We start from the raw sequence: 13,074 nt of genomic DNA, 5'->3' as shown, positions 1-13,074 counted from the left end.
ATTAAAATTACGGTATTTAATTGTAAAAACTAAAATCAAAAATGTAAAATTTATAATGATTTAGATCTGGCTATCAAATGGTATTAACAAACCACAAAATAAAATGCGGCTACCGTTTATATCGGAAAACCAAATAAAAATGTTTTTATTTGCTACCTAGTACCTACCTACCGCGCTCAAATTAACACATTTTCATAAAATTCCTTATCTAGTGTAGTAAATGTATTCATTAATTGTTTGTAAAAATTTAAATAAGTTATCACATTTTGTTGAGTAGTCCCCCTTTTCATGACAAACACAAAGCCTACTGCGTGGCTGTTTATCTAGGCCGGTCAGGCTTTTGTTAAAGAATAAAAAAGCAAATCTGTTGGTATTTTCATCACTGCATCCTTTCTCTGCAAGTATTTAGCGCCACCCAGATATTATTTAGTGTTGACCAACACCGATGACGGATGAAAATAGTTTTTGTCATTGTTTAAATGTGTCTTTTAAAAAAAATCTTTTTTTCTTTATTTGTACAGGAATTCCGGACCCCCCAACTCAACGTGGAATCATTCCAAGGGCTTTCGAACATATTTTTGAGGTGATTATTATTATTTTATTCTTTTCAACAGAAGATAATCTATTAACCCCTTTTAAATGGTATTAGGAAAGCATTGAAAGGTTGGGGTTTATGTCGGACAGTGGAAATTTAATAATAGCAACTTTTAAATCTTTCCTATAATAAAGAATATTATTCTTTTATCTGAATCTTTAGATCTCGGAAAATACTGGTTTGAAATGATTAAAATTCTCGGGAAAGCTTTATCAATATCTTTTGTAGGTTTAAGGCTATTTTTCTGACCCTCTTTTACTATCCTAGGCTAGGGGCAAAGTTAAAAAAGATTATCACCATTAATTTTTTGAGGGGCTATATAGACGCTATTAAAAATATTTAATTGTTATATGGGAACACTTAAAAAATACTTAAAAAGTAGAAATTGGGTGTTCTTTAATTTACCAATTACTTATAATTGCATTTTTAAAAACAAAAATTGGATATCAACCACCAAATATACCTAGAATGTACGCAAGTCTTCAAGCTATATAGAGAAATAACTAATAAAACTATGCATCTTAAAGTTTAAATAATAGATTAATACATTTAGTTTCAGAAACCTGTTCGTTTTTTTTAATTCTAGTAAAATATCTCGTATGAATGGATATAGGATATATGTTGATTCATTGAAAGGGGAAAATTTGTAGTCAATTTTAAAATATTGCTAAAAATATGGACCTCTTTTGTTGGTCAGTTCGTTAACCTAGTTGGAGGGGAAGGGATTGGGTAAAGGGGATGGATGGGGTAGCGTTATTTTAGCCAGTTGCGAGTGGCACATTATAAGAAAACATGAAAATCTGAAGCAACATCCAATTAGAAATATATTATTTTGAAAATAATTAGAAAGCTTGAAAAAATATGTACAAATATATACTGTACAAAATCGGATCCTAAATGAATCCCCGCATTATGATGTTAACAAGGATGACAACATCCATAAGCAGCGAAGCACAAAAATTGTGGATGGGAATACGTAGAAGTAGATTTAAAGTGTATTTATTAAAATCAAGAATAGATTTGTTGGAGAAAAACAGGAAACCTTATTTTATTTTGTATGATGAAGACGGTTAAAGTAAATTGCAAACTAGATGCACATAACAATGGGAAAAAATATTTTAAAACTGTTAATGCAAAACAGTTTTAATAAACACCAAAGATATGGGGAAATATGTCAAACATGTAAAAATAGCCAAAAACCGGCAAAAAGGCAGTCTGACTATCATTGTTGTTTTCTTCAAACGACAGAATAATTTAATTTTGATATCTGTAACTGAAAAAATTTCGAAAATCGGACCATAAACACCAAAGATATGGGGAAAAAATGTGAAAAATATAAAAATAGCCAAAAACCTGCAAAAAGGCAGTCTGACCGTCTGTGTTGTTTTCTTCAAATGACGGGAAATTTAATTTTGATATCTTTAACTGAAAAATTTTTTGAAAATCGGACCATAAACACCAAAGTTATGGGGAAAATTTGGAAAATATAAAAAATAGCCTAAAACCTGCTAAAAAGCAGTCCGACCGCCATTGATGTTTTATAATTGTGCTCCTTAATGATGGGAATGTTGTCAAAAAATTTCAGCTTTCTATCTTTTGTAGGAGCCGAGAAAATCACATTTCCCCCAATTCATTAATTACGGACGGACGGACGGACAGACGGACGGACAGACGGACGGACGGACATTGTGAATTATAGAGTAGCTTCGCTACTAAAAATTGTTCATAAAATATAAATTTTGCTTTTAATATATCTTGCATGTATTTTGTGAAACCTAAAAGTGCCAATAATAGTATAGGTACAACTTTTTAGCTTTTTTATTTTTGAAGAAATTAGTTTGAAATTTGTTTTGTATTTTAAAATTTCTGTGTTTTTTTGCATCTGAGGGAGGGCCATTGGACTGTAAATTATACCCAAAGGTTTATAAACATGTTCTGCCATTCGTTGGCGTAATGTTTTTGGCAATAACATTAAATCCTTATACTAAAGTAACAGGATGTTTGTCTGTCTATTTGTCTGTGTGTCTGTACCGAAGGATCTCGCTAACCACTGAACCGATCGGGTTCTTCTTAACAGGGTATATTCTCAAAGGTCCCGGGAAAGTTTTTAACTATTTTAGGGTAGGGTACCATCACCCTCCCAAGAGAAATCACAAAATAATCTAATTTCTTTTACGTTTCTTCATTTTAGAAAGAGAGTTCAACGCAAACATAAACGTCAAACGCAACATAGACGTATTTTGAATATAAAAAAAAACATTTAAAGTGCCACTAGAGGCCTCTAGGGGCGTAGCCGCTAGTCTTGATTAATTTGTTAAAACTTGCAAAGTCCAAACTTCAAACCAAATATTTAAATATACTGAAGGGGTAATTTTGTTTATCATCACTGATATTTACATAAATTTTCACCCTTTAAGATCTCTTGCTTTTACAGTTTAAAGTTCTTTTTTTGTTTAAGTTAGTGTAAGGGTTAACCAATTAGAGAGCTTATTAAGAAAATATTATAAGGGAGAAGGGAGAGAGGAAGGGTTTATTAAATATTTAATGGTTATAGGAGTTGGGGGTGGGGAAGGGGGGTAAGGGGTTCTATAAGAAAAAGAGATAGCCTGATATCTAGTTGCCGAATGTGTACGCAGTTTCCTGAGTGTTTCCTCATCCTAGCTCAATATTTACTACTAGCTAAAAAATCTTCAAACTTCAAAAAAAAAATCAAAAATTCAAATTTATAATGTATAATGTATAAATCGTTTACACATTCAAATTTTGATTATTTCAAGGGAAGTTTGAAGATTTGTAGCTAGTAGTAAATATTGAGCTAGGATGAGGAAACACCCAGGAAACTGCGTACACATTCGGCAACTAGATATCAGGCTATCGAAAAAGATAAAGGTGCAGGGATCTAAAGGGATAAGACAATGGTGATAAACAATTACTTTCTCCTGTAGATTCAACACTCAACTTAATGAATGAATAAATCAAAATTCAATAAAAGTCCTTAAAGTTATTAAGCCCACGACTAAAATTACATTATTTTAAAACTTTGGGGACTAGTGTAATAAACAGCCTAATGTTCCCTCCCTTCCGTGGCCGTTAAACCCCCCCCCACACAAGGCCTCGCTGCAACGGTGGTACACTCCAATTAATGGTTAGGTTTTCAGGTGGCTGGCTGTCAATAATTGAGTTATTATTTCTTCTGCAAATGTCAACAGTAATTATTTAGTAGCCTGGAATAAGACAATGGCCGATAAATTAATGTACATCACCAATGATAATGCACAAAATTACCTCTTCGGTTGATTACAATTAAAGGTTAAAACGTTTGGACACTCAAATTAAGGAACTATCAAGTTAAAATTCAATAAAAGTCCCCAAAGTTATTAAGCCAACGAATAAATCTAATTTTACCTTGTTGTATAACCTATTAAATTTTTGTCCCTGTAATTCTTTATCACTTAGTTGGGCGGTAGGAGGGATGGAGGGTGATTTTTGATATAAAATTTTGGGAACCATATCTTTAAGATATATCCTTATACTAAAGTAACAGGATGTTTGTGTGTTTGTGTGTCTGTGTGTTTGTTTGTACCGAAGGATCTCGCTAACCGCTGAACCGATCGGGTTCTCCTTAACATGTTGGCTTCTCATAGGTCCCGGGAAGGTTTATAACTATTTTGGAGGAAGGTAACACCATCCTACCAAGAGAAATAATAATAAATCGAAATTTTATTTTAAGTATAGAGACTCCTACGTAACATTGCGAGGTATCGTACGCAACATATCGTAGAAACTTGAACGCAACAAAAAAAAACCATTTAAAGTGTCACTAGAGGCTTATAGGGGGCGTAGCCGCTAGTATATACTATAGTAGTAATTGTTTCTTATCCGATTCTTAATAAAAAGTAGGTAATTTTTAAAAACTAAAGGCTAGGCTCATACAAGTCTATATGGCGCTTCAGGGATGGTAGTATTGAACCTCTACTTTACATTTTATTTTTTTGTAGGAGTTGATTTATTTCTAGGGATAATTTCTTTTATGATATTAGAAGTACCTTCCCCCAAAATAACTATAAACCTTCCCTAAACCTATAAGAAGCTTCACTGTAAAAGGGAACCGCAGTGATCCATATTGAGAAATCAGACAGATAGACAAACAAAATGTTGTTATTTTTTATGGATATCTCCAGAAACAACTTAACTATAATGGTTAAAAATGTGAAAGAAAAATATAGAAAAACGGTTAAATTCATTAATTTAATTGACCTATCATCATATAAATTAACTAACAGCCAACCCTTTCATTTTGGTTTTAAGTTGACCGGCCCATTCTCTTATCTTAGCCTTTCCTTAATAGAAGGTGTACTCACAAAATTACTAAAAATTATAGATTACAAAACAACAATGCTTATTTTTTGTAAAAAAAATAGCAAATTATTATATGATACCGATTGAGAAAAAATAAAGAATAGCAATTATCAGTATTGCTTCGAAACCGATTAATATCCTCTGGATTAGAACATTTTCTCAACCAATGTGAAAAAATATGTATAGCATCGTATTACATAAAATTTTCCATATTTTGACATGGGAAAAATTGTTGTCAACTTAGTTTTCTAACATGGACATCATTTATTTGTCAGATCGTTCATCATGTAGGAGGTGAAGGGATTGGATAAATGGGGTGAATGGGGAGAAAAGTTATTTTAGTCGACTACAAGTTTCACTTTGTTAGAGTACATGATAATCTTGTGTAAGATCCTAGTAAAAATAAATCAATTTTTTTGCTGATTTGCTGGAAGAACTTGTTAATGAACCAAATTATTATAAGGCAGCAGGGGGCGGTGAAGCCGTGGAAGGGGGGGGGGGGGGCAGTAGAGCAGGCACGCGTACAAGCATTTTGTTTTGATAAACATCTACAAACGAATTAAATCATCAGGGATTTCAAGGGATAAGACAATTTAGGATAAATTAATAGACACATCCTATTATGGTAAAACTACGTAGATACTCCTTGTTAGGTAAAAGATTAGAGTAAAACACTAGAGGGAGAAAGGGTTAAATAAATGTATCTCCCCATCACAACCGTCTTGTTCAACCTTTCTATTAGGTCATTGAAAATCAACCAATGGTATCGCTTATATTAACACAGCCATGTAGCAGAAAATAATTTAGAAGCAGAGGAAAGAGGTCTTTGAAAAATGAAGGGAGGTAGTTGTATACTATATACTATAGATCTGTTGGTAAAAGAATTTGGTGAAAAAGTTTTGACATTGCTAGTTTAATCAACTCAAGCAGGAATAATTTATTTAACAAATGAGAAGACATAGAAGACATTTGGGTGTTTATGTGATTTTAATTAATCTCATGGCAGGGTAGATTAGCAAATGTTTAGTGGTTAACTGCCTTTAGATCTTTTTAAAATCAAATTAATTCTTTTCTAAAAAACAAATATCAACATGTTTTAGATGATTTAAATGTTTGCTTTAAAGGATTAAATTTAAGAAAAAATGAGTCAGACTTTTATTTCTAAATTTAGTTCAAAGAAAGATTACATATTTAGATATTTAAAAAGGATGAATACATCCATAAAAGTAAGCCCTGAAACGTTAGAACATTAACACTTGAGTGTCAGAACTGAATAAGCAGAATAAGTCTAAATAAAATTGTAAGTAAATTTGCTACAAACGTCTTAAATACATGATACTATTTAAGGACATACTTACATTTTTAGGACTTGATTTAAAGAGTTGCTTTACTTATAACATTGTACCTTGTGGTAATAGGAATCAGTTTCCAAAAATCAGATGAATAGAATAATTATGTAAAAAAAACTTTGTTGTCTAAAAAGTAAAAAATCAGCATGTTTTAAAAGGACGCACGGACTTTTTGATAACCATTATAGAGTCTCTGCGCTTCTTAAACCGTACCTAACTGGTATAGAAATCATCATACAAAGTTTGAAATCGATAGGGCAATTCCAACCTGTTTGAACTAAAGAAAAGAGCCAACTGTCTCGGACTGACCGACCCTAATTATACAGAAGCTTCGCTTTTAAAAATTGAATCATCTCTATTTTGATCTGTTTGTACATTGACAATTTGAAATTCTTTGAAATAACCGAAATATTTGGCAGATTACCTTTTCCACAATTACGTCCGTTCGTCACGGAGTGGGATTGCTTGGCTGAATGGATATAGGATATACGTGGATTTATTGACAGAGGAAAATTTGTCTTTAATTTAGCTTGCTAACATGGTCATTTATTGGTCAGTTAGTTTATCCAGTAGAAGGGGAGAGGATAGGGTAAAGGGAATGAATGGGAGTATCGTTATTTTAGCCAGCTGCGATTAACATTTTATTATAGTACATGAAAATCTATTGCAACTCCAAATAATAATATATCGATTGCTTTGCCATTGAAATAAATATTTTCCCGAGTTAGAGCAAAAACAGTAGGTAATTTAATTACTTTTAAAAAACCATAACCATTTTACTACCACTTAGAATTATTTGTTAACGCAGGACGAAACAATAAAAATCATAAAATCTAACCCAAAAGTAGGATGGAGGTAAACTATTGATACTAGCTATTTAAAGAAAAAGGTACTAATCTTATATTTTTAAAATATTCATGGAAAATTGTCTGTGATACGTTGCTATACATGATTTTTCAGTATGGCTGAGAACCGGCTCTAATCCAGCGTATATTAATCGGTTTCGTAGCCATACTGAAAAATAATTTCTGAAGGATAGCTAACTTTTTTTATGTTTCAACAAATCTTGTTCAGTTCACATATTATGACACTTTGAATGAAATTAATAGGGAGATCAGAAAATACTAATCTTTTGTTATTATTGTGTTAATATAATTATGTTTTTTGTAGGCAATAGATTCAAGTGAAAACATGAAGTACCTGGTGCATGCATCTTATCTAGAGATATATAATGAAGAAATAAGGTTAATTCTTATTTGAGATAAGAAACAGATTATAGTGCCTATAAAAATACAATAAAATTGACAAATTTTTTGGCCAGTATACACTTTAATTGACCAGTGGTGAAATATATACTGGCCTATCATTGGTCATTTGTAATGTATGGCGTCATTTTGTATAGGCTTTATAAGCTACTTCTTGAGACGAATATGATACTTGTTTGTCTGTCTGTTTGTTTAAAAATATCGTTACAATCGTTGTGGATTAGACCATTAATATACATATTAGTCTTAGGAATATTTTTTCCAGTTTGTTTTGGAAACCGATTTATATCCGTTGGATTAGAACCGGTTCTTGGGCAAACTGAAAAATCATGTATAGCAGACAATTTTCCAAGAATTTTAAAAAAATCATAAAATCAATTTTGGTTGTCAACATGGACATCATTTATTGTTCAGTTCGTTCATTCAGTAGGAGGGAAGGGGATGGGGTAAAAGAGGGGATCAATTTAAGTCAACTGCAGGTTTCCCTTTATCAGAGCACATAATAATAATCTGGTGTAAGATCCAAGTAATAATAAATTCATTATTTAGAGATTTGTTGGGGAAAGATGTGAAGAAAAAATTGGACCTGAGAGAAAATCCTGACAAGGGAATTTATGTCGATGGAATATCCACACATCCTGTACATAATACACAGGTAAGGGTTGGATATAGGATAATGATATAGATGGATATATTATCAGGTGAAAGTTCGTAGTGAATTGAGCTTGCTAATATGACCCTTAATTCATTTATTGGTCAGTTCGTTCATACAGTACATGGGGAGGGGATAGGGTAAAGAACATTTTTTGCTTGTTAAAATATATTCTGCATTATTATTTTTTGTTAGTAGCGAAGCAACTTATAATGCCTTATGTATGTCCGTCAGTCCATCAGTCACTGTAAGGAAAATGAGATTTTCTCGGCTGCTATTGACGATAGTTGGCTGAAATTTTTGGTGTAGATTCCCTATATCAATAGTGTATAATTGTCCACCAGTCTGTCGGTCATGCAAAAAAGACATTATGATGTTATATTATTTTTTAGAAAGGTTTCGTGATTTCTATGGATTATTGCATAGTTATTAACTGAATGTCTTCTCTGTGATGCATTTTGTCTGTTTTGTCTTCCATTAATTTTTAGAGCTTTGTTACTTAAGGATGTTGTCATCCTTGTTTAATAATTCTTTTTTCTTATAAGGAATGTGAGATGTTGATGGACAAAGGTTGGAAGAACAGATCTACGGGGGCAACGGCCATGAACGCAGATTCATCCAGGTATTAACCATTTTTTTATGAGTGGGGGGGGGGGGGATTTGTTTTCATCAATAATACAAAGTAGCTTGATGTCTGTCCGTCTGTCCGTCTGAAGCTTAAGATCTCGGTAACCACTGAACCGATCGGATTCTACTCTTCAGAATTAGGGGAGTGGAGTATGGTTCAGGGCACCCATAATTTTTTATATTTTTTATTTTTTAAAAAACTACCTCAGGGGGCAAAGCCCTTAGAGGCTAGGGGCGAAGCCTCTAGTATCAAAAAAGGTTTAACTTACATTTAGCTATCTTCATATAAATATATAAATACAGATGTACAACCCAGACAACTACTTGGTTCTAGTGGTGGGGACCATTTTTGTCTGCTAACAAATTGCTTTTTGATTTTTTGTAGCGACTTGGCTGTGTTAATATTTCCGACGCTATTGGCTGATATTCAAAGTCCCAAGTGAAATTGGTCACAGAGTTCCCAACCCGTAAAGATACAGTTATTTAACCCCTGCCCTCTCTATTCTTTCTAATTATTAAAATTATTAAAAGATTATTTGTTTTCTTTGGCATTGAACAAATCGAATTTATTCCATAAATGAATATTTATTTAATTTTAGATCTCATTCGATATTTACAATAAATATTGAGATGCTGGATACAGGGGTTGATGGTGGACAACACATCAGAAAGGTAAGCAAGCTTGTGCCGTAGCAGGGACAAGGGAAGGTCTGTCTGACCAACAAGTCTATTAAAATCATGCAACCTAATCACGAAACCTTAATTAGTGTGTAATATTATGAATGATTCAACTCTTATAAAAAAAGGCTTGGAGTAGATTATGTAGTTGTGTAAATTCGCTAATCTAAATTCACTAAACCTCATCTCAAATCTGAACATGGAACTAATCTCTGACTATCATTTTTGCATGGCTTGTAGTAAAATGAGCAAAAACTAATAAAATAATGCTTGAGTTTCTTATCAAATTCTGCCAAAAGTTGCATAATCTCATCATCTAGTTTTAACTGTAAATCTATGAAATCAGCTCTAAAGAATTGTTTGCCAGAATAGCCTTCCCTTGTCCCTGGTGCCGTAGTTTAAAGTAGCTGCGATCCTAGACTTATAAGATAATTTTAACAAAACTAGGTTTAGCTACCATCTATTCTTTCTTATTCATGTTATAACTTAAACTACATGAAAATATTACTTATCTGCATCTTTTACTGTTAATATTTGCTTCCATACTCATGAATTTTTTAAAATTTATTCAGTAATATTTTTTTCAGTATTGATACAAAAATCGATCATTATCCGCTGGAGACGAAACCCAATCTGTACCACTTTTGATTCCTCGGACGTAATAAAAATCCATTTTTTTTAAGGGGTTTTCTTTCCCACATCTCCTCTCATCTCCCTCATTTTATGAGGTCACAGGAATCAAAAGTGGTACAAAAGTGGGACAGATTGGGCTTCGTCTCCGCTGGATTAAAACCGGATATAAGCCATGCTAAAAAAAATCATGTATTGTGTCATATTATGAATAAAATGATAAAATTAAAACTAGTTTGGTGACCCCGAAAGGCCGATAAATAACTTATTTTATTTCAGGGTAAATTGAACCTGGTTGATCTTGCCGGAAGTGAGAGACAGAGCAAGACCCAGGCTGAGGGGCAGAGGCTGAAGGAGGCCAACAAGATCAACCTCTCCCTGTCCGCCCTGGGCAACGTGATATCTGCTCTCGTGGATGGCAAGTCCACCTTTATTCCATATCGTGATTCCAAGCTGACACGTATGTTACAGGTAAAAGATTTCTGAATTTTATAATGGTTTATCAATAAAAAAGACTGGTAGGCAGTATAAACAAAACTAGCTTCTGTGCCCCTAGAGGCTTCTAGTGGCACGTAAAATGTTTTCTTTTCAAGCTATATTAATATCAGCTGTTTACCAAAAAACATTCTTTCGTCGTTAGATGGGGTTTGTTATGTTTTTTTTGCGAAATCTTTTGAGAGGGTGGTGGTACCCTCTCAAAAAAAGTTATATACCTTCCCATGACCTAAAAGAAACTTCCCTGTAAAGGAGAACGATATCGGTTCCGTGGTAAGCGAGATCTTTCGGTACACGCACATGTATACAGACACACAGAGAGACAAACATACATCCTGTTACTTTATTATAAGGATTATATGTTAGGATTCTCTGGGTGGCAATACCAAGACAATGATGGTTGCCTGTTTGTCCCCGGCGGACAATAATTATGATGAAACCCTGTCTACCCTGAGATACGCCAACCGTGCCAAAAATATCAAGAATAAACCAAAGATTAATGAGGTAACAGTTATTTATCGCATCGTTTTATTGACAGTTTTCTGCGGATCTTATAATAAAAAAAATTTAAATCAGTTTGGTTATCCACGAGGGGCTGGAAGCCTGTTCTGAATAAAATAGTATTATTTTAAGATTTAATTTTCTTATATGAATTTTCAGTATGGTGGAGAACCGGTTTTAATCCAGCGGATATCAATCGCGGTTTCGAAGCCAAAGTTGAATATAATATTATAGATCATGTGTAGAGGTTGCGTGAATAATATAATTAAATTTAGTTTCTGAATAGAATTATTACCAAAAATGATTAATCAGACAAAATTATCCGTCTTAAATTAAAAGGAATTTCTAGGTGATGAAGCTTTAAAGAAGAACACTATCGCTCCGCTGACAATGAGATATTAAAATACAGACATACCGACAGACATCCTGTTTCTTTTAAGGATTACGGATATGTTTATTGTGTATATATTCTCTAAAAAAATGTTAAAATTATGTTAATTTACAGCTTATACCAATAACGAAATTAATTCGGGAAAAAATAACGAAACTTATACATGTTTTTCAGCTGTCGTTGGGGGGCAACACATCGTAAAATACGACCTCTCCATTTGCCCCCCAAATATTATTTTAGATTTATTTTGCTTGTTGGTTATACCTTATTCCTGGTTAATTTAGGACCCCAAAGATGCTCTATTACGTGAATATCAATCTGAAATTCAGAAGCTAAAAGAGATGCTTGACAATAAACCTGAATCATCTTTTGTTCAAGCAGGTAATGGATATATTATTATTTGGATGTTGCACCAGATTTTCATGTACCCTAACAAAGTGAAACTTGCAGCGGGCTAAAATAACTATACTTACATCCACCCCCTTTACCCCATCCATTCCTATCCTACTGGATGAACGAACTTACCTATACACGAGTTCCATGTAAGCAACCAAAATTAATGATAATTTTCCCCCTGTCATTTTATCCATTTTATATTCTACATCCCTTTTTTAGTGCCAAACGAGGAGATTTTGGAGGCAGAGAGACGGCGGGTGCGGGAAGAATATGATAAAGAGATGCAGGAAATTAAACAAAAATTTCAATCTGAACAACAGAGCAAGGCGAAAATGCAAGAAGAGGTATAGTTATTCATCTCACCATTCCCAGGATATTAAAATAAAAATCGTATGCTTAAAACCGAACCTAGTAATAGTGTCTAACTTTTTATCTATGTGACGTAACAAAAAATCCATATCTTTTTTAGGGGTTTCCTTTCCCACCTCCCCTCTCATCCTTCGATTTTTGTTACGTCACAAAGATAAAAAGTTAGACACTATTACTAGGTTCCTTAAAACAAGTTTTGCTCTTGCGGCTACTTTTCATTTGGGTGAGGGGAGCATTTATTCTTAGGGCGATATCTCTTGGGAGAGTTGTGCTACCTTCCCAAAAAATATTTATAAACATGAGAGATAAGACAATGGACGATAAATTCGTGGTCACCGCCAATAAACATAAATATAATTAACCTTTAAAATGAAATATTTTAATGTTTGTTGGAAAAGTTTGGATATGCTAGTTGAAGAAAAAAAAGCTTTTAAGCCATCAAATCAGAGATTGTGTTATGAACTAATTTACCTCACCCTGCCTTTTCGTAATCATAATAGTTGGGGGAAATTTTGTAACAGTTTTTGAATGGGCATGTCTATGCTTTATTGAAAGTAAAAGAATGTCTCTTTTTAGTAGCGAAGGTACTCTATAATTTGAAATGTCCGTCTGTATGTATGTCTGTCTGAAACGTTTTGGGGGATACGTGATTTACTCGGCTCCTATAAAAGATAGACAGCTGAAATTTCAGGGATTGAATAAGTTTACATTTTACATAATTCCACAAAGTTTCATTAAGATTTACTAATTGGTTGTGGTGCTAGATC

The 13,074-nt window shown here is 33.2% G+C and overlaps 1 protein-coding gene across 2 annotated transcripts in view; it reads left to right on the top strand.

Moving 5' to 3' along the window:
- LOC145317824 (osmotic avoidance abnormal protein 3-like) overlaps positions 1-13,074 on the top strand; it is a 39,047-nt gene that overhangs the window by 7,704 nt on the left and 18,269 nt on the right. For both annotated transcript variants that reach the window (XM_080159095.1, XM_080159096.1), the window contains exons 6-14: positions 522-583; positions 7,474-7,547; positions 8,118-8,223; positions 8,766-8,842; positions 9,447-9,519; positions 10,435-10,626; positions 11,017-11,154; positions 11,827-11,923; positions 12,158-12,282. In XM_080159095.1, coding sequence (XP_080015221.1) covers positions 522-583; positions 7,474-7,547; positions 8,118-8,223; positions 8,766-8,842; positions 9,447-9,519; positions 10,435-10,626; positions 11,017-11,154; positions 11,827-11,923; positions 12,158-12,282 — 944 coding nt within the window. The remainder of the gene's footprint in view (positions 1-521; positions 584-7,473; positions 7,548-8,117; positions 8,224-8,765; positions 8,843-9,446; positions 9,520-10,434; positions 10,627-11,016; positions 11,155-11,826; positions 11,924-12,157; positions 12,283-13,074) is intronic.

Source organism: Acartia tonsa, chromosome 4, assembly GCF_053477335.1.
Source record: "Acartia tonsa isolate MP-2025a chromosome 4, ASM5347733v1, whole genome shotgun sequence".
NCBI lineage: Eukaryota > Metazoa > Arthropoda > Copepoda > Calanoida > Acartiidae > Acartia > Acartia tonsa.
Note: the sequence above shows the minus strand (reverse complement) of the source record. Positions and strands in the feature narration are given on the sequence as shown.